We start from the raw sequence: 17,729 nt of genomic DNA on the forward strand, positions 1-17,729 counted from the left end.
ACTGAGCACAGAAGCCCCTCAGCCCTAGTCCAAATCGGCGTCCCCATCTCGTGAACCTCACCCCTCACCCCTCACACCCCAATAACCCAATAACCCAACAACCCAAACCCTCCTATCTATACCCAAGCATCCACATCCCATACCAAGATCCAACAGCGCAGATTGCAACACCACCCGAAGCCAATAATCACCTCTAATAAAAATGAAGCCATAGCACAGCACATCACTCACCACACCATCTTCCTCCCTCCGCGAAAACCAATACTCATCCCCAAACGTTCACCATCCAAAATAACCCCCCCCCTTTTCCCGAATCCAAACCCCAGCGAACAAGAATTCTCAATCCCCAGCCTTGGGAATAATACGCTCTACTTCAACAAAAAAAAAGCCCACTCATGGAGAAGAACATCCTCATCCACCTCAGCCAAAAGTCAACCTTCATGCCGCTTGCCGCTTGCTCTGGCCCGCCCAGAAGAGAAGGATCCGGCAGCGAGACGATGCATGATGAAGGTGTTAGACGTGGATGCGGATGCTTGAGTCCCTCCAGTGAACTAACATGAACCCTCGAGCTGCGGTGCTTTTTTCTCGGTTAGGTGGAAGGTGACTATCTGCATCTGTCCAAAAAAAAAAAAAAAAAAAAAAAAAAAAAAAAAAAAAAAACAAAAAAAATGAAACAAACAACGAAAAAACAACTAGGTTGAACGGTCCTACAGTACTCGCTCGTACTTCAGTCTGAGCGAGCGGATGAAGTCCATCCTCGGGATGATCAAAGGAGGGGGAAATCCGTGGGCGGTGAGCCGAAAAAAAAAAAAAAAAAAAAAAAGGTCAGATGTGGGGGTTGACATGAGATGAGATGAGATGACCGCGAAGAGAACCTGGGGATGGGGCTACCAGTATTGACCGGAAACAGGATTACTGCTCAAGTGAAGTGGAGAGTGGGGGCGATTGCGGTGCAGTTACAGGGTTGAGCCCATGCCAGTCTGTGAGCGTGAGCGAGACCCGGCCAGGATACAGATACAGTACACTACACTGACCATAAGGTTTATGTGGCCATGGGTACTTAACCACCGGTATGGCCGGTTTCAAGCAATTGGTATGTTAATGCACGGTGAAGTATTAAAATTATTCTCTCTGCTCATGTGGGATGGCAAGTTAAGTAGGTCTGAATCCATTGATATGCAAGATTTTCGAGGAATGTCTCAATGGGCTAGCTGAAATAGAAATTAACGCCCAAATAACTAGGCACCGATCAGAACCAGACACTCATATCTACGGGTAATCAGCCAGAACACGCAGCTGCCACCCTACGCCCTACAGCACAAATCCCCACATATTCGATCCGTCATTCTTACACCATGTGGGCCAGTGGGCCAGAAGATAGCCATGACAGCGCGCGCGGGGGTGGGAGTTCCCGAACCATGGTCGAACCGAACTAAGCGCTGCCGGGCCGGCCGGATCACCACCTCCCCATCAAACCTGCTCAGCCCCGTGAGGAATGTTATTTTGTCCCTGGACCGGGTACCGTTCACTCGTCGGGGAGTGCGCGCGCCCGAGCGTGCTGGCCTCAGAGAGCACCGAGGGTCGATGCATCGAGGAATCCCACGAGCCGGGGCCCAGCTTCGCCTCCCACTCGTTGAAGTCCTGGCCCGGGTTGACGGACTGGTACTGGAACAGCTGGAGGAAGGCAAAGAACCCGCACGCCAGCAGGCTGCCCAGCAGGGGTCCCACCCAGTAGATCCAGTGGTAGCCGGGGAAGCTACGGTTGATGACATCAGGGCCGAGGGAGCGCGCCGGATTGAGGGAGCCGCCGGTGTAGTAGTCGCCTAGTTAAGTAACAAGAAAAGCAAGGTTAATTTAATGCTTTTGTGCTTGGTTGATTGAGTTTGACAGGAGGAAAGAACTCACCAACCAGCTCCGTCACAAAGAAGACAAGCCCAATCCCCACCGGGGCCAAGAAGGTGGACTTGTGCTTGACCACGGCCAGCATGATGATCACGAAAACCAACTGGGCCGTCAGGAAGACCTCGATGAACAGGCCCTGCGAGATCGAGGCGCCCCCGCCCAATCGGGTGGCCACGTTCAGCGAGCCGGGGAACAAGGCGCTGACTACCCCCGCAGACGCGATGCCGCCCACAAGCTGGGCTCCAAAGACCGTCACCGCCCGGAACGGCTTCAGGCCGCCTACCAGGTAGAGTGCCAGAGTGACCTGTGTGCAACGACGGGGTCTCAGTCAACGGGGCTCTCCCTGGTTCACCAGATCGCCAAGACCTTGGGCCAGATTGTGTATAAGGATGATGGAACATACCGCAGGATTGAACAACCCTCCTGTCACCCGGTAGAAGGCCCACACATTGACCATGAGCGAGAACCCAAAGCACAGCGCCGAGTAGAGCAGATTGGACGTGTTCGGGAATGCGCCGTCGGCCGGCTTAGGGGTGTTGGCGACCTGCGTGCCCGCGAAGGAGAAGAACAGGAACAAAAACGTGCCCACGAATTCACCCACCCCGGCGACGAAATTGTTCCGCGCAGTGTCGGCCAGGTGCAGCATCGGCAACTGATTGCGATTGGGCGTAGTAGGGTCCGACGTCTCATGATTAGGAGAGGCGTCGGCCTTCTTTCGAGACCCAGGCACCCATTGAGGCATTCTCATATTCACAAATAGGAAACTTTCGAGGTCGGGGCGATGCAGTTAGCGTTCAAGGAAGAAAAGCAGGCCGTGCTATGTGCAATTGTCAGCTGCAACAAAGGTGTGTCCCTACATTTCCGTTATAAAGAGGAGGCCCCGTAGCTTTATAAGGTTCAAGCGACAAAGCACGGAGCTGCAAGCTCCCCCCCAAAACCCAGCTTTCGTCGACGTTACAGAGGCGTCATGACTTGTTACGCAGAAAAAGGCGCCGGCCGAAACCGAACGGAAGAGGTATAGTAGCCAGGGTGAAGTCCATCATACACGAGTCGATGGCCGAATCTGCGCGTAGTACCCAGACGAATGAGGGGGCAGGTGGTGGAAGATTCCATGGTTGAGGTCGGGTTGAGGTCGGAGGACAAACAATGGAAGAGATCTGGACCCTTCAACCCTTCAACGGTGGCGTTCCCTGGTGTCTTTATGTTCACGCTGGTGTAGTCATCATGGGCGGCTATGGGGGGATTCCCGGTCGACTCCAACTTTCCTCGGGCTTCGCCGATCTGAAAACGGACCGAGTGCATGCAATGCTGTGATGTTTGGGCACTCATCTCCACCGTTAGATCAATGGTGACATCGCAATTCAGGCCGGAGTTCTGTTGTTTGGACATGCGGGATGAGTCAGCTAATCAGGTGATAGGAGCCAACGTTTGCTGCAAAGAGTCGCTTTATGTGCTGGGCGGCATTGATCAGGAGAGAAAAATATCTTCAAGATTGGCATTGATTAAAGTGGTAAGTTATCATGAAATGGCATCGCTACCCACGACTGGCCGCATCGCTGACCAGTGACCGAGAAGCAAGCTCAGAACTAGATCGGATATTTTCACCTCCGCCGGAGACAAAATATGGACAAAGAAACACAATTTCGCGAGGATCAAGCATCCAGAGCTACCTCGAGGAGTTTTCCGAAGTTGGGCGATCCGAGGCCCGTCACAGGATCCCATCCTGCCGTGGCATTCCAACTGGCGAACGGTACAACGGGACTGCCGTTGGGCGTGCCGCCGAACCGATTACGTCCGTCACAACCCAAACTGCCTCCCTGAGTGATATCATTGAAACCCTCTCCCTCCACGGCAGCGCTGTAGAGCCATGGGTTCAGGAAACCGAGGACGGGTGATCCCGCCCGCAGTCTGGCATCGTTCAACAGAGCAACAAGGCCGGCAAAGGTGGGTGCCGAACAACTGGTGCCGTCAAACTGCCCGAGAGCACCCTTATCGTAGACTGCATAGTTGGTACCCTGGGTGGCGACGTCGGGGAAAGCGCGACCCGATCCGTTGAAGAGGCCGGCGAACTTCGGTCCCAGGTTGGTGAGGTAGTCGTTCACTGCTTCGGATTGGTAGGCGGGTTGAGCCCAGTAGTCAGAGAAGCCGCCAGAGGAGAAGTAGACAGCTTTTTCGGGGGAAGTCAGCGTAGTGGCACCGACCGAGGTGACCCAGGGGCAGGCCGCAGGGAACTGAGGGGGGAAGTGCGTGCGGTTAGTGCCGTCGTTCGTCAGGCAGGCAGCCCCAACACCCGAGTCGCCAGAAGAGAAGATTACGGAGACGCCACGGCTACCGAGCTGGGCGATGAGGTTACAGATGCTCAGGGCGTATGATTTGGGCACTGTCTATAGTAATGGTTAACTTCGAGCAAGGCCGAACCACGAAGAGTGAAGAAAGGCGCGAAATGCGACCCATAGGATAACACAGGATTAGGAGTTCGTACCTGCTCATCTTCGCCATATGAGGTCGAGATAACCTGAGGAAGCTCTGCGTCGGAGAGTTTGAGAACGTTTTGGAAAAATTCCAGGTACGGCTCGTTGCTATTATCATTCGGGTCAGGCGAGCTAAGGTCCGGAACAAGCTGGCCTCGGCCGCCGGTGCTGTACTCAGTCACAGGGAGTGGAGAACTCATGCCAACGATGTATTGCAGGTCGAGGTTGGCTTCGCCGCTGTCCTTGGTTGACTTCTGGTCGTCCAGGCCGCCATTGAATTTGACCACGGTAAAGTTCTGACCAACTGCAGAGGGAGCAAGTCTCTGTTCGAACTTGGCGAGATCGTCATACCGAGCATACTCTTCCAGATAGCTTGCGAACGCGACCTTACTGCCAGACTTAGCATCGGCCTGGTAGTCTCCCACGTTGTAAAGGTCCTTAAGGCAGTGAGGTGTGATCACCGAATCACACTGCGAGGTGTTCTGAGCGCGCACGGCGGACGCCAGCGACTTCTCGTCGACGTGCTTGGGCTTGCTACGCATGGTGGCTCTGTTGGGCTTGAGTTGGCCGAAGCGAGTGGTCGGTTGAATCATGTTCACATGCGGGGCCACTGAGTCAGGGATGGAGTAGGCCAGGGTGCGCAGTCGTCGGATGTCCGTGTTCTCGTTAACATACCATTTGAAGTCGGCATCGAGTAAGGAATTAGCGTCGGCCACGGTAGTGCGGAAGTTGATCCAATCGGCATCCTGCTCGATGTCGCTAACTCCCGCCGACTCAAGCCACTCCCGAACCGACGAGACGGCTTCGTCGGTAGGCATAAGCATGCGCTTCATCTCACTGTGGGTGCGGAAATGTCTTCCATAGTTGGCGTGTCCGGGTGTAGACATGTCCAAGAGTGCCTGTTCAAACCCAGCCAGATCGTGCTGCGAGAGAGCGATCTGAAGGCGCAGAGTTTCATGCCCGCGGGGACTACCAGAGAATTTCCAGCCTACATCACGGAGTCATAGTGAGTTTGAGATCGACTAGTGCTAGCCTTGCGGTCGCTGCTCGCTGCGTCGGTATCGGGGAATTGGAGTCGCTTACCTTGGGGAACTCCGGCTAGTTTCTCGAAGACCTCGGCTGCTCCGAGAGACGGAAGCAGCGCAAGGGCAGCGAGCGACAGAACTGCGCCATTGCTCAGTAGCGAGGGCAGCATTGTGAAGAGTAAAATAAGGATTAACAAAGACGAGGTCCAGGTGAAATCAACAGGGAAGGGAGGTAGATGAGGTGTATTTATTTGACAGCCAGCTGTGCAACGGAGCGGAGTGGAGCTGCATCTCGCGTGATAGCCTCGGAGAGAGGGGGAATGTCTGGGGTCCTTTTACCAGTCAGGATGCAATTCACTGAGTCCAGTGATGCCTGGATGTGCATGCCGATTTCCCCCATTTGGGAAGGTGATTGGCTCCGCCCGGTGGACCTGAAGGTCAATCGAAGCATGTTTTGAGGACGGACACCGTCGGACAGGCGAAGCGAGGACTCAGAAGAGAAGAGAGACAAGTCAAGGCTTAAGGCTTGGGGGGGCTTGGGATGGCTTGGAGGTTGGGAGGATTTGGGGAAGATCGTCAGGGAGGAAAGTCAGGAATGAACGCTGATTTGTTTGTTTGTTTGTTTCCACCGCACTCGCCAAGCCTCAGGCACCCACCATTCCCCTCCGCTCCCCCCTTCTGTTCCACTCTCCAATGTAACCTCATGATATGAGTGATTAATGCGAATCACAAACTAAGAGAAAAGAGGGGGAGGTGAGGAACCCTTCTCGGAGGATAATAGCAGTCACCTCTGCCGGACAAACGAGGATTAATGAAGAATTGCCGGTTGTACGACTCTTGAGTAACTGCTGGGCTGGAAATACTGCCAAGAGATTTATATTTGGGAACCGCCAATGACTATCGGGGATCTACAAACTCCACCACCGTCAGGGGATGGAAATCTCGCTTCAATCAGACAGTCTTGCAATTGCTGGTGCTACTATTATCTGATGCTTCAAAATCAAGAAGCCATCGCTAACCAATGCTACCATTATAATATGTACAACAGCCAAGCCATTATTGTAATCAAGCTGACCGAGATGATGTCAATTACAAGGATGGCCCCTGGACAGTGCAGCAAGGGGCACGGCGGGGAGATCGAAGGGATAGAATCCTGAACACGAGGGATGATACTGATTCAGATAAAGTCCATTGTTGACAAGGCAAGCGCCAGGTCCAGTTTTGTACACTTTGCGTCGGTTTTAGACCTTCATCTGACCCTGGGTGAGTGCTTCGCTAGACAAGGCCACACTTGTTCGGAAAAGGTTTCCCTCCAACGTCTATGCGCTGTTTCTGATCTCCAAGACAGAGCAGATCCTATGCAGGATATCAATATGTGAGGCTCGTTGCCCGAGGACCCAGTCGCGAGCCTATCTTTGGCTGCCCCAGCCAAGCATCCCCCCCCTTATCTCATTGTTTCCGACCCCCTCTTCTGACCTCCTCCCAAGGACTGCGTGTATCTCCGCCAACTTCTTCTCAAGCTCCTTTAGGTGTGCCTCACGATCAGTGGGCCTGCCATGGAGCGGAAGATATGGATCCTCGGAAGCCGGAGATTCCAGGTACCGCCGGAGCATCTCCTCGTTCCTGGTCTTCTGTGACAATGAAGCACTAGGGTCATCGCCTGTAGTCGCCATCGACGGATCAGAATGAATGGAGCGAGACGTTGATTTGCTAGTACTGGAGAGGTGCATGGATTGTGCGTCAACGAATGGTCCTCCCAGCGTGTGCAGTATCGCTGAACCAAGAGGGCAAGACAGGGACTTACTCAGGCATATTGAACCGTTCCAGTCCCGTCAGGCGCTTTCACGACAGGAAGACTATAAATACAAGGTATGATGGCACAGCAGATTCCCGTGACTTCTCGCTGGACACCGGCGATAGCTCTGCGGTCTCGATGAAGTCTTCCGGTGCTTGAGGGAAAGTAGCAGAATCAAGATGGTGCTGCATTGCGACAAGACACGCCTGCCCACCTTCTCATCCTCCTCCTAATATATCCATGTCAATAAAGACCATCTGAAAGACAGCGGTGAGAAAGACTCAAAGCTGGGATATCTGACAAGGGCTCATTCAGCCTCACAACGATCACTGTAGAGGTCTAGATGGAAAAACAAATCATCCCAGAGACAAGCGCGCAGTCTGTGAGAAGAGCAGGCAGCAGCCGTGTCGCGAAGAGGTAGCGAAAATTGGTAGACAACAAGCATTGTGTGCTTGCGATAGTGCGCTTGGCCTGCACGTCACCGAATTCACATCACTGCTGAAGTTCGCACATCTCTGAAGCCTGCGATGCTTCGCGGTCGAACCTCATGCACGATGCGAAGCTCAGACAGCCCGGGCGTTGTGGAAATGACCATGGCGGGTCTAGACCCTTACGGGTTGAAGGCATCGTGATTGTGATGCGAGGCAGGCGAAGAGGTGACATAGCCGCGGTCCTGGGGATCTGTGTTCAGGGTCGGTAGTGCGCAGATTGTGCATATTAAGAGGATAATGGGAAGAGAAAAACAAAACAAGCCGAGTAGTCTAGAACCTGGAAACGGCCTAGATCCTAGGACATGGAGATGGTCTAGATTCGGGAAGAGAAATCTGGACCGGTCGGAGTTTGTGGAAGAGGTGGGGGGGGGGGAGTTCTGTCAATTTGCTTATCCAGTTGGAATATCGCTACTTTTATAAAAGCAGTATATAAACTATCGACATAGACTTTAGAATATTTATAGATTACTTATAGAGTATATATTGAATAAACGTTAATTGTTCCTAAATTATTCAAACTATGTATCACTAACCCATTTGACGCTGATTGTGAGAGTGATGAGACGGGTCGGTTGAAGAAGCTGTAAAAACCGACCTGATGCATCATCCTCCGGTCATCAGAATGGCATCGGAGTACATTGCGCGACAGAAAACGATGACCATCGCCGAGTATGCCAGTCTCTGGAAGCAGAGCGAGCAGATGGGCCGGGAGGGGTCCAACGACTCTGGGAACGGTCAGGAAGATCGCATGGTCCATCACATTGTAGGCAAAGCGTGGATCATCTCCGAAGCTCAGGGGCCCTGCCGAATCTCACGGAAATCGCCTTCTTCGCGGAGAAGAGCACCCCCGTCTCGCTGCTCCAACGGCAACCGGGCCAACTCCCGCTCCGAGAATAGCAGCGACAGCTCCATCGATGTGTACCAGCTTGTGCAGCGTGCCATGCGCAACTGGCTCTTCCACCAGGAAGGCCACGGCGGCAGGTCGAGGCGCTGGCTGGGCAGCTCCCATTCCCGGCGCCGCAGATACACTGGGCGGTTCGGGAACAGCACCTCCAGCATGCGGAGTCCGTCGTGCAGCACGTCGAGCTAGCTACAAATAGGGGGGCTCAATTAGGCAAATAGGTCTTGAATTGAATCGAATATATTGACTTTGGGTTACAGACTCTTTGAGGGATTCTGATCGGACAAGTCTGTTCCCATCGGCGGTGGCTTGTAGAGACAATGGTACGCATCTGGTATGGATGCTGGCGGGGTTGAACAGCCCATGGACTACCTTCGATGCCTCCTGTGTCGAGAATCCCGACCGACGACGCTGTACGCGTAGTATCTGCCCCGACACCGACCTCAGCCGGCGAACCTGATCTCCAGTCTGGACCAAACAAAGTCTGCGCAACCACATTGCGCGATCGCATCCGAAGGTTGAATTCTCCGAGGACGAGATTCAGCTACTCTGGAAATGTTTTTATTTTACGCACAGCACCCGTTCCCCGGCGTGCCTAGCCCGCAGAAACCCAAGGAGAGGATTGACGCCGACGGGTTCCACCGCGCGGTGGCGCTGCTAGCGCACTAGGGCACGAAGCTTCTCGGAACACAAGAGAAAGAGGACCATTTCTGGCGCCAGGATACTGCGTTCGTGCGGAAGGGTCACATCGCGACAGTCCTGCGGAGTATCGGGCGATCCGACTGGAATAGCTTCTCCGCGGATACGGCGCCGGCGGTGCTGAGCGATGCGGTGGATGTGCTCGCGACGACACAGCCGTATGCCGTGGGCGTGGCGCCGTCGCCAGCGCAGCTGCAGGCGGCGGCGGGGCGGTTGTTGGTGGAAAGCGGTTCGCCGGTGCGGTACTTGGTCGGTCGGGGAGAGCTTGCGCGCTTGCTGGGCTTGGTGCTGCAGTTGAGGACGTCGCCGGGGAAATGGAAACGGGTTCATCGCTTGGAGGGGTCTGTGAAGGCGGGGCCTGTGGAGGAGAGGATTGCTGATGCGATGGCTGTGAGCATGATTGCTGATGGAGAGTTGGTGTCGGCAGAAATCGTGGATCTGGTGATGGATGCTCCGGTAAGTGATGGGTTTATGCCAACATTTGGGTGTAGTCGCTGACAATATTAGCCAAATCTGCTGTCGCGCTTTCATCAATTGTGAGCAGCGCTATTCCAGCCACAGTTGGCAGACGACGATGCAGTATTTGAGCAAGTTGATGATATGCAGTCCCGGCTGCTGGCAGCGGCTTCATTGTTCATTCCGTTACCTGAGGCATCAGCGCATCTCCTCACAACATCATCGAATCCACACCTGACCCTCAAACGACTCGAGGCAATCCAAGAGCCCAACGTCCTCACATCACATCACCTCGCTTCGTGCATTCCCTGCACAGAGACCCGTACCAGCACCTCATTTGGGCGATTAATCAAGACCTGTCCGACAATGCCCCAGCAGTTGTCGTGGGAACTTTCGTCCCCGGACCATTATGCACGAGTCTCGACAGCAGCGGAAAGCAAAGCCCCAAGACCGGAGACGTCCATCTCCTCTTCCAGCTGCAGCCGGAGTTCCGACTTCTCCGATGGGAGAAGCCACACACACTGCTCAAGACCTTGATCAAAACCAACTACGAGCTGGCCTCGCTCAAGAGCGAAGGAGCAGAGGGTGCAATCACGGAGAGCGCTATGCAGGCCTATATCATCGGCGACCTCAAGAAGGCGCGAATGCGCATCAATCCTGCAACTAAGACAGTCTCCATGCACGGCTCAATTGCGTTGGGAACCTCAGACAGAAAGGGACATAGAGATGTCACACTCTGTGGGTCAAGAACTGTAACGGAACGTGTTGGATCGACTTGTTCTCGGTCGTCTAAGGGACGCGGAGTTCGACTGGCAGAGGGCAGCTTGGGAAAGAGGATGCCACCGGGATCTGAGGGCCCCTCCACTCGCCCCCGCGGTCCAGAAATCCAGGCTTGGAGCCCACCACTCCAGTCGGAACCCCCGAAGCGCCGTCCACAATGTGTTGTCCCCTCCCCACCAGGATATTTTCTCTCAGATCCGGGAATGGGGACACAGACAACGAGCATCTCGTATCCACGGTCGCTCTTCCTTACTTCACCGGGTGTTATCGGTCCAACCAAAGGGAGGATCTAATCACGCACTTGGATCGAGAGACAGCATGAGCGAGGTTGTGGCCGGTCTCGAAAGGACGGATTCGAGACAATGTGATACATCATACATATGGACCGAATTATACTGAGTTCGTCGAGGCGTGCATTAGTGCACGTCGCGGGGCAGGGTGCAGGGTAGTCGGGAGCAGCACCACGAAAAGCAAAGTGCGAGCGGAGAAAAACCTGCTGGGGTGGGAATGAATATGGGGATTCTCCCAATCCGAGATTGAAGAGGAATTTTACATCAATTCGCGTCATGGTGTCCTTTGAAGGGCCATACAGCCTTTTTGTTTTTGTTTACCTGCAAGTTCGGGACCGGATGCAGTGTGCAATTGCCCCCGCTTCTGTTTTTTGGATGGTCCTGTGAGAGAGTTCGCGGGACGGATCGGTGGGAAGAAGCGTCCACCGTGGATAGGGTTCTCTGGAAGAAACACGCTTTGACCTCCATGAGAACCCTTCTCTTTTTTTTTTTTTTTTTGGATTTGATTGGTACCGGGACAAGCCCGGCCGAAACTGCCCACCGGAATTTGTTGTCTTTTCGAAAGTCGAAGCTGGTGGCCCCTCTTTCGGAGAGAAAAATAGATGGTGTGGGGACAGTATCATCGGCGAACCGTATGCCTTCCTCGAACAAGACGTCATGTTGAGGTCGCAGGAGGCGGGGCAGGCTGCAGATAGTGATTCAAAGTAAAGTAATATGCGTACGGGCCAAATACATGATTACCTGACGATAGCTGCATGAGGCCAAACGCAGCGGGGCTGGCGGGACCCTCTCAGGGCTTCGGCCGGGCCGATCCTAGGACGATCCAGTTCAGCCCATCAGGATTTCCAGCCAAGCCCCGCGCCGGTGGAGACCGAGGCGCCAATAGAGCAATGCAAGCATCATCCCGGTCGACTCTGGAGTGAGTTGGCCTGGTTTGGATCCTGATGCAGAACCCCTCAATCTAATCTATTTGACGGAGATCTCGGTTTACCCCGCACGAGCTTCAGACCAACCGAACAGGGCCTCGATGCTGGGCTTTCTCACGCCACTCTGTTACATGCGGCGATCGTTCTCAGCTGTTCTCCGTCGGAAGAGTGAAACAGAGCTCAAAACCTGCAACGTGAGCTCATCGCGCAGAGACTGGGCCTAAATAGCGTGCCGAGGGTTGTCGAAGAGGAGGGGGGTTATGGCGCCAGAACTGCCTGTGGTTCCGCACGAAGCAATTTGACGCATCCCAACCGGTGGAAGAGCACCCATAGCTTGGGAAGCAGCTGAAGAATGGGTCTTTTGTCCTATAAATTTGTCTTTTACCTCTTCGTCTAACCCACCCACAAGGGATTCCTCTTTCTCGATCATTTTGTTTGTCTCCCCACTGCAAAGACTGTTAACGCTCATCAATTACCTCGGACCGTCCTTCGATCGATATGTCTTTGCTCAAGGATCTTACTTCTGGTGTAGCAAAAGGTGTGGTCGGCACTGCTAAGACCACGACTGATGTTGTTGACGACAGCTTGGGCAAGGTGCAAGACAGTAGGTGGGCTTCCTGTCAATGAAAGAAGACGTCTCTAACCAGATTGTGTCTCCCTAGGTCTAGATGGCAAGACCACTACGCAGACCAGCACCGCCCCGGAGACGACCACCCAGGGGGACACCACAAAGACGACGACCCCGGCCGTGAGGGGCAAAGTGGGTATGTGACCGTCTGACCCTGATAGACCATTGTGACCAGCTGAAGGATTGACTCTCCCTAGATCTGGACGACAGCACCGCTCAGCTTTTACATGTGTACTCCTATAATGGCGAGACCAAGGTCATCAAGGAGAAGACTGTCATTCCCTTCAGCAACGTCGACAAGGAAGGCCTCAAGCTGTCGGATATTCGCAAAGTGCTGGTCAGCGAAAAGTGCTTGGAACCTCGGCTGTGAATTATCCCCGGCCCACTGTTCACCGATCCAGATGTGGCATGTACTGACGGCGAAGCAGCCTGTGGAGCCCTTTCATCAATCAGCGTGGTGCCAAAGTCAGTGACGAGACCACCTTCAAAACGTACCTTCGGATTTTGAATGAGAAGGTGAGCGCAGATGCACCCCATCCTGAGAAAGAAAAAGCCATAGGCCTAAACAAGTCTTTTCACCATAGTCAAGCGAGACGGGCGTGAGTCTTCCCAACGTAAATTTCCATGTCGCGTTACTCATAACTGGACAGGATTCCATCGAGGATAACAGCGATACCTACCGTGTCTACCTGAAGTCCAAGAAGATCCTCGAAACGGGTATTCAAAATGGCCTCCTGGATCGAGGTACCATAGTGGAGGTCGATAAGAAACTCCCGCAGCTGCCGGTTGCGGCACAGCCCAAGACACCCGAGGTGCCGACGAGTTTCAGCCACAACATCTTCCTGAACCCCACCACCACCTTCAGCATTGTGTGAGTGCCACCCGCCAAGAGAACCAAGGATGTTGAACTAACGACTCCAGTCACCCTTCGGATATGAATGAAAAGCAATGGTCGGCCACCTTGCGATCGAATTCCTTGCTGCACGCCTATCGAGTTGTCGACGAGGGAGGGGACAAATACGTCGAACGCTCATTGTATCCGAGTACGCGAAGGCTTATGAGCTGAATCAGAACCCATCCTTGCTGACCAAACCACCTAGCCTTCGTCCTGAAGCCCCGCAGCTTCTGGAACTATCAGATCAGTGCCACAGCCGAGATCGACTCCATTGCCGGGCAGAAGGTAGCTAGCCTTGCCCCCCGCGAGTCATTGATTTATTCCGCCTGGAAATCTGATTGACACGTGCACTCTATAGCAATCGCTGCGAATTCCGCGATTCCGCATTGCCGACGACAGTTACATCTCTCAATATGAGGCGAAGAAGTCGGTCGCTCGAGCGATCGCGCAGAACTCGCTATCTGAGACCTCAGCTGAGATGGCCATGTATGAACCCCCCCCCCCCCAAATCAAGGGCCTGCATGTGCTTGTTGGGTAGCGAGCTGACATTACCCGTTACAGTTCAGGAGGGGCCTTTGGCTACAGTGCCAGTGCATCGGCGAGCTGGGGTCAGACCCAGTCGTCATCTTCCACCTCCAGCACGAAGCAGGATAGTCGGGTGATGACCATCACCTATAACGTGAGCGCCGTTGAATTCGTTTACTTCACCCTCACGGTAATAGCTCTAAATCCTGTGGTTCTGAATAGTTTCCCCGAGTCGTCATCGATTTCGAGCCTGCCGGTCTCGACCTGAGCGAAGAAGCGAAGGCGGATCTGCAGGCGGTTGACAGCGCCGAGGCCGTCGATATCTTCAAGGCAAAATATGGTGAGACTCCGCATCCTTCTGCGCAATACGAGAAAGCACTCTCTGACCAGGGTGCCCGTCGCAGGTCGCTTCTTCCCCACTCGCGTCCAACTCGGCGGTCGGCTACACGCGAGCGAGGAAAGCACCAGCACCGACGCGGCTTCTACTGCCGCGCAGGCAAAGTCCATGCGGGCGGCCGCCGCGCTCTCCTTCTCCTCGCCCTGGGTGCAGGCCTCGGCCAGCGTCAGCCACAGCAATGCGTCCAGCTCCAGCTCCGAAAGCAAGGACAGTTCCTCGATCAGCACCATCTCATGGGAGGCAACGGGTGGAGATACCCTGCAGAGCAACAAGTACGTGTGCCCCTGCCATGGGAAAGCTCGAGGTACTAACCAGCTCCCGATCTAGCCCCCCGGCATGGGCCTACACCGTCGGCTCATATTACAACTGGCGTCCCGTCAAGGTATGAAAAACCCGATGACGCTCCAAGCCCTTTGTCTCCGTGATGAACTTCCCTCTAATCTCATCTGTTTCCGCGCCCCAGCAAAACAAAGTTGTGGCCCTCGAGGACCTCATTTCCAAGTTGCCGGGATACCAGGACACGAAGGAGCGATTTGCCGCCCTTCTCGCGGCGCGGGACAACGCCGCGCAAGGCGACACGTCCACGCCGTCGGTCTCCATTGACAAAACGATCAGCTTTACCCTCTTCGACCTTGAGGAAAAGGCGCTGTCCTTGCCTGCGGCGCCTACGGAAGGCAATAGTTATGGTACGTCCGGATGCCATCACCTTGGCAATCGTTTTAGATTCCACAGGAAACAAAGTGGACAAAGCACACGATATGCTGACATCCCGTTTCCTACCCATCGCAGACCAAACCCTCAAGACCCTACAAACTGTCATCAATGACAACAATGCGGGCGATCTGCTCACGTCGGAACGCCTGAAGTTCTTGGGAGAACTCTCCTCGCAGCTGAACCAGAGCGTGCCCCTGCAGTTCGACAAAGAGGGCACCGTGGGCGCGGCGCAGGTATTCACCATTACCACCAATGACCTCGGGAGCACGGGCAAGGTAAGGTCTATTTTGGTTCTCACTGTCCTTCCTTCCTTCCTTCCTCTCCGCTCTGCCCATAACCCGGGGCGGCTCTTATGATGGAAGCCTTATACTCATCGCGAACCAGCTCCGCTTCAACACCCCGTATCGAATCCGTATCGAACCGGACACTGACGACAAGATCGCCCCGTACTCGGTCGGCGTCAATCCCACCCTTTCGGGCTACATGAGCGAAGCTCTGCTCTGGGCTGGCCCCAGGCAGCCTGCCACCCTGGTCGAGTTCAGCACCCCGGGGCTGATGGAGGGTGAATCCCGCGAAATTCGGGATGAGGAGACTTTTATGCTTGGGCTGTATGGCAAAGAGAAGAACCCGATCGGGTTGGCCTCGCGGTATCGACCACTAGAGGATCTTCCTGACGTGGATGAGGATGACAACGATGATAGCAAGAAGGTTCCCTACAAGCTGGGCGTCGACGTGGACCGCGGGATGTCCTCGCCGTTCGTTTCTCGTTTCTTTCTCAAGTACGTCTGATTTGGACCGAGATGTCCGTTCGCAAGAGCCAAGGTGCGGATGTGGGAATAGATATGCTTGCGGAGGGAGAGCATTGTTCTGGGCCTGGCTAGGGACAAAGTTCTTCGTTTGTCTTGTCCCTTTGTTCGCTCGGGTGAGACTGTCCTGCTCGCACCGAGGAGTACAAACGATAGTGCCTATCGCCTCCATCGCATCCATCGAGAATCTCCAACATTATCTCCCTACCCCGTAGATTTTGACTGTCTTCATCGTGTAGTGGTGTAATCCTAACGATCCCACGACGAGTCTGCGTTGTCGGGCACAACAGTTAGAAAGACAGGACCCCGTAGAAAGCAGTTTGCCATTTGCTCTGACCACTCCTGTCTTCCTTGTAACGCTCAAGTCATCTGTATCGCACTCTTAGACCGATAACGGTAGCTGTGGCGCTTACCAGCTTCTGGACACCGTTCATGGTGGTCCTTGATCAACAGCGCCAAGTTGGATCTAAAGTAAAAAGGGAAATTCGCTCGATTTTCGCCGAAAATCCAGTTTATTAGTCAACCAGTCAGACACGCCAACTTAAGATAAGGCTGGGTGGGAGGGGAACGGAACGGGAACGGGAGTGGGAGTGGGAGAGGGCAAAATCACGGTGGGTTGGTGATGCACTAAGGTAGGTACGGCAAAGGCTGGGCGGGGTTGGCGGTGCCCGTGTGACCCGTGACCGACCGGATGGTTTATTACCCCCATCCGGACTCAACAACAATACTCTACACATAAGATAAAAATCTACTGAGATGCAGGAAGAATTTTTACACCAGGGAGCACCAGATCTGTAGATCAAGAGGGAGGATGAGATTAATTCTTAATGACTTTTATCCCGGGTATATCAAGACTCCGTCCAAACCAAGCCGTTGTTCCATATTCGCCATCCACGACAGGAGAGGGGTCTCAGACCCAAGATAAAAAAAAAACAAGCTTATGAGAACAAAAGAAAAGGATCATAATATATTATACAAGAGATTCGTGACGGTCATAGCAGAGGAAGGAGAAAGCCTAAGCCTCACGGGCGAGAAGGAAGAATTAGGCGTGAAAGGCTTCGGCTCCCTTGTTGTGTCGCCACATCCCATTGGGGAGCACGTTCTGTTTCACCATGGCCAGCTCCTTCTGGAGGGCCTTGTTCTCCTCCTGCAGCTCCTGCATGAAGGCGATCGCGTTGGTGAGGATCTCGGACTTCTTCAGCGACGCCGACCCGCCCTTGGTCGGCTTCTGGATGCCCCCGCTCATGGCCTTCTCCAGGGCCACGAACTTGGCGTTCATGTTGGTGCGGTACCGCTTCTCGATGATGTTGTGGGCGGCCCGCTTGGCGGCGTTGCGGCCCGTGGCCGTGTTGGCCGGGCCGGTGCTGGCGTTGGAGTCCCCGGACATGCTGCGTGTCGTCTTGCGGGTGGTGGTGACCGGGGACGAGGGGGCGGGGAGAGGAGACACGCTGGCAGCGGGGTAGTCCTGCGGTGTAATCTCGGGACTGGACGACCATCTCGGCACCAATTCGTCGCGGGCCTTCTGCTGCTGGGTTGCAGTTGCAGTCTTGCGGCGACTGGCACTCTTCGCGGTTCTCGAGGCAGGCTTGGGCAACTCCATGGGCATCGAGTCCAGAGGAGAGACACGGCAGGTCGGGGACCACGACTGATCGTCACTTTCGAGGTCCTATCGATGAGATGTTAGTCTCCTAGACTCTGGGGATTTCAGCTGTCGATTAACATACCGAAGAAAGAGAGCCGCAGGAGGCAGCATCTTCGCCAGAGTGGTTGGAGATCGTGAAACCGCTGATGTCGGGAGGCGGGGCGAAGAAGTCGGTGGGAAAATCCTTGGGATCCAGAGTCATCATGTCATTGGACATCTCCAGAGGGAAAGACTCGGGAATCATCGTGTTCAAGGAGAACAGATCAATCGCGCTGTCGTAGTTCCAGTTGGCCGTCAATGGGTCGGGACCCTTGGAGAACGAGTCGTGGGGACGAGAAAGTGGACTTGGTTGACTCAAGAACATCCGTTCGTCCTCCGGTAATGTA

The 17,729-nt window shown here is 54.3% G+C and overlaps 6 protein-coding genes across 6 annotated transcripts; 3 read left to right on the forward strand and 3 right to left on the reverse strand.

Annotated features, from left to right (window-relative positions):
• Positions 1 to 1,299: 1,299 nt before the first annotated feature.
• Positions 1,300 to 2,769, reverse strand: BO66DRAFT_210310 (aquaporin). The gene is made up of 3 exons (XM_025642586.1): positions 2,306 to 2,769; positions 1,906 to 2,206; positions 1,300 to 1,823 (listed from the first exon to the last, which is right to left on the reverse strand). Exons 1-3 carry the CDS (start codon positions 2,648 to 2,650, stop codon positions 1,471 to 1,473), a joined length of 999 nt encoding a protein of 332 aa, XP_025499278.1. The 5' UTR covers positions 2,651 to 2,769; the 3' UTR covers positions 1,300 to 1,470.
• A 619-nt stretch (positions 2,770 to 3,388) lies between these two features.
• Positions 3,389 to 5,660, reverse strand: BO66DRAFT_395414 (S53 family peptidase). The gene is made up of 3 exons (XM_025648210.1): positions 5,457 to 5,660; positions 4,385 to 5,361; positions 3,389 to 4,286 (listed from the first exon to the last, which is right to left on the reverse strand). The coding sequence occupies exons 1-3, from the start codon at positions 5,566 to 5,568 to the stop codon at positions 3,555 to 3,557; spliced, it is 1,821 nt and encodes a 606-aa protein (XP_025499279.1). The 5' UTR covers positions 5,569 to 5,660; the 3' UTR covers positions 3,389 to 3,554.
• A 2,528-nt stretch (positions 5,661 to 8,188) lies between these two features.
• On the forward strand, positions 8,189 to 8,868 carry BO66DRAFT_210368 (uncharacterized protein). The gene has a single exon (XM_025642588.1). The coding sequence runs from the start codon at positions 8,283 to 8,285 to the stop codon at positions 8,772 to 8,774; it is 492 nt and encodes a 163-aa protein (XP_025499280.1). The 5' UTR covers positions 8,189 to 8,282; the 3' UTR covers positions 8,775 to 8,868.
• Positions 8,869 to 10,080: 1,212 nt separating this feature from the next.
• Positions 10,081 to 10,943, forward strand: BO66DRAFT_210365 (uncharacterized protein). The gene has a single exon (XM_025642587.1). It carries the CDS (start codon positions 10,346 to 10,348, stop codon positions 10,811 to 10,813), a length of 468 nt encoding a protein of 155 aa, XP_025499281.1. The 5' UTR covers positions 10,081 to 10,345; the 3' UTR covers positions 10,814 to 10,943.
• A 1,617-nt stretch (positions 10,944 to 12,560) lies between these two features.
• Positions 12,561 to 14,728, forward strand: BO66DRAFT_308909 (uncharacterized protein; the record flags this gene model as incomplete). Its single annotated transcript, XM_025643261.1, has 12 exons — positions 12,561 to 12,730; positions 12,793 to 12,880; positions 12,949 to 12,963; positions 13,015 to 13,235; positions 13,286 to 13,407; positions 13,465 to 13,544; positions 13,618 to 13,745; positions 13,821 to 13,938; positions 14,007 to 14,124; positions 14,189 to 14,453; positions 14,509 to 14,563; positions 14,645 to 14,728. Coding segments are annotated over 12 exons (1,464 nt in total), but the record flags the coding sequence as incomplete, so codon positions are not given.
• A 1,829-nt stretch (positions 14,729 to 16,557) lies between these two features.
• Positions 16,558 to 17,564, reverse strand: BO66DRAFT_395417 (uncharacterized protein). Its single transcript, XM_025648211.1, has 2 exons — positions 17,396 to 17,564; positions 16,558 to 17,356 (listed from the first exon to the last, which is right to left on the reverse strand). Exons 1-2 carry the CDS (start codon positions 17,452 to 17,454, stop codon positions 16,744 to 16,746), a joined length of 672 nt encoding a protein of 223 aa, XP_025499283.1. The 5' UTR covers positions 17,455 to 17,564; the 3' UTR covers positions 16,558 to 16,743.
• Between the last annotated feature and the right edge of the window lie 165 nt (positions 17,565 to 17,729).

This window comes from Aspergillus aculeatinus, assembly GCF_003184765.1.
Source record: "Aspergillus aculeatinus CBS 121060 unplaced genomic scaffold BO66scaffold_63, whole genome shotgun sequence".
NCBI lineage: Eukaryota > Fungi > Ascomycota > Eurotiomycetes > Eurotiales > Aspergillaceae > Aspergillus > Aspergillus aculeatinus.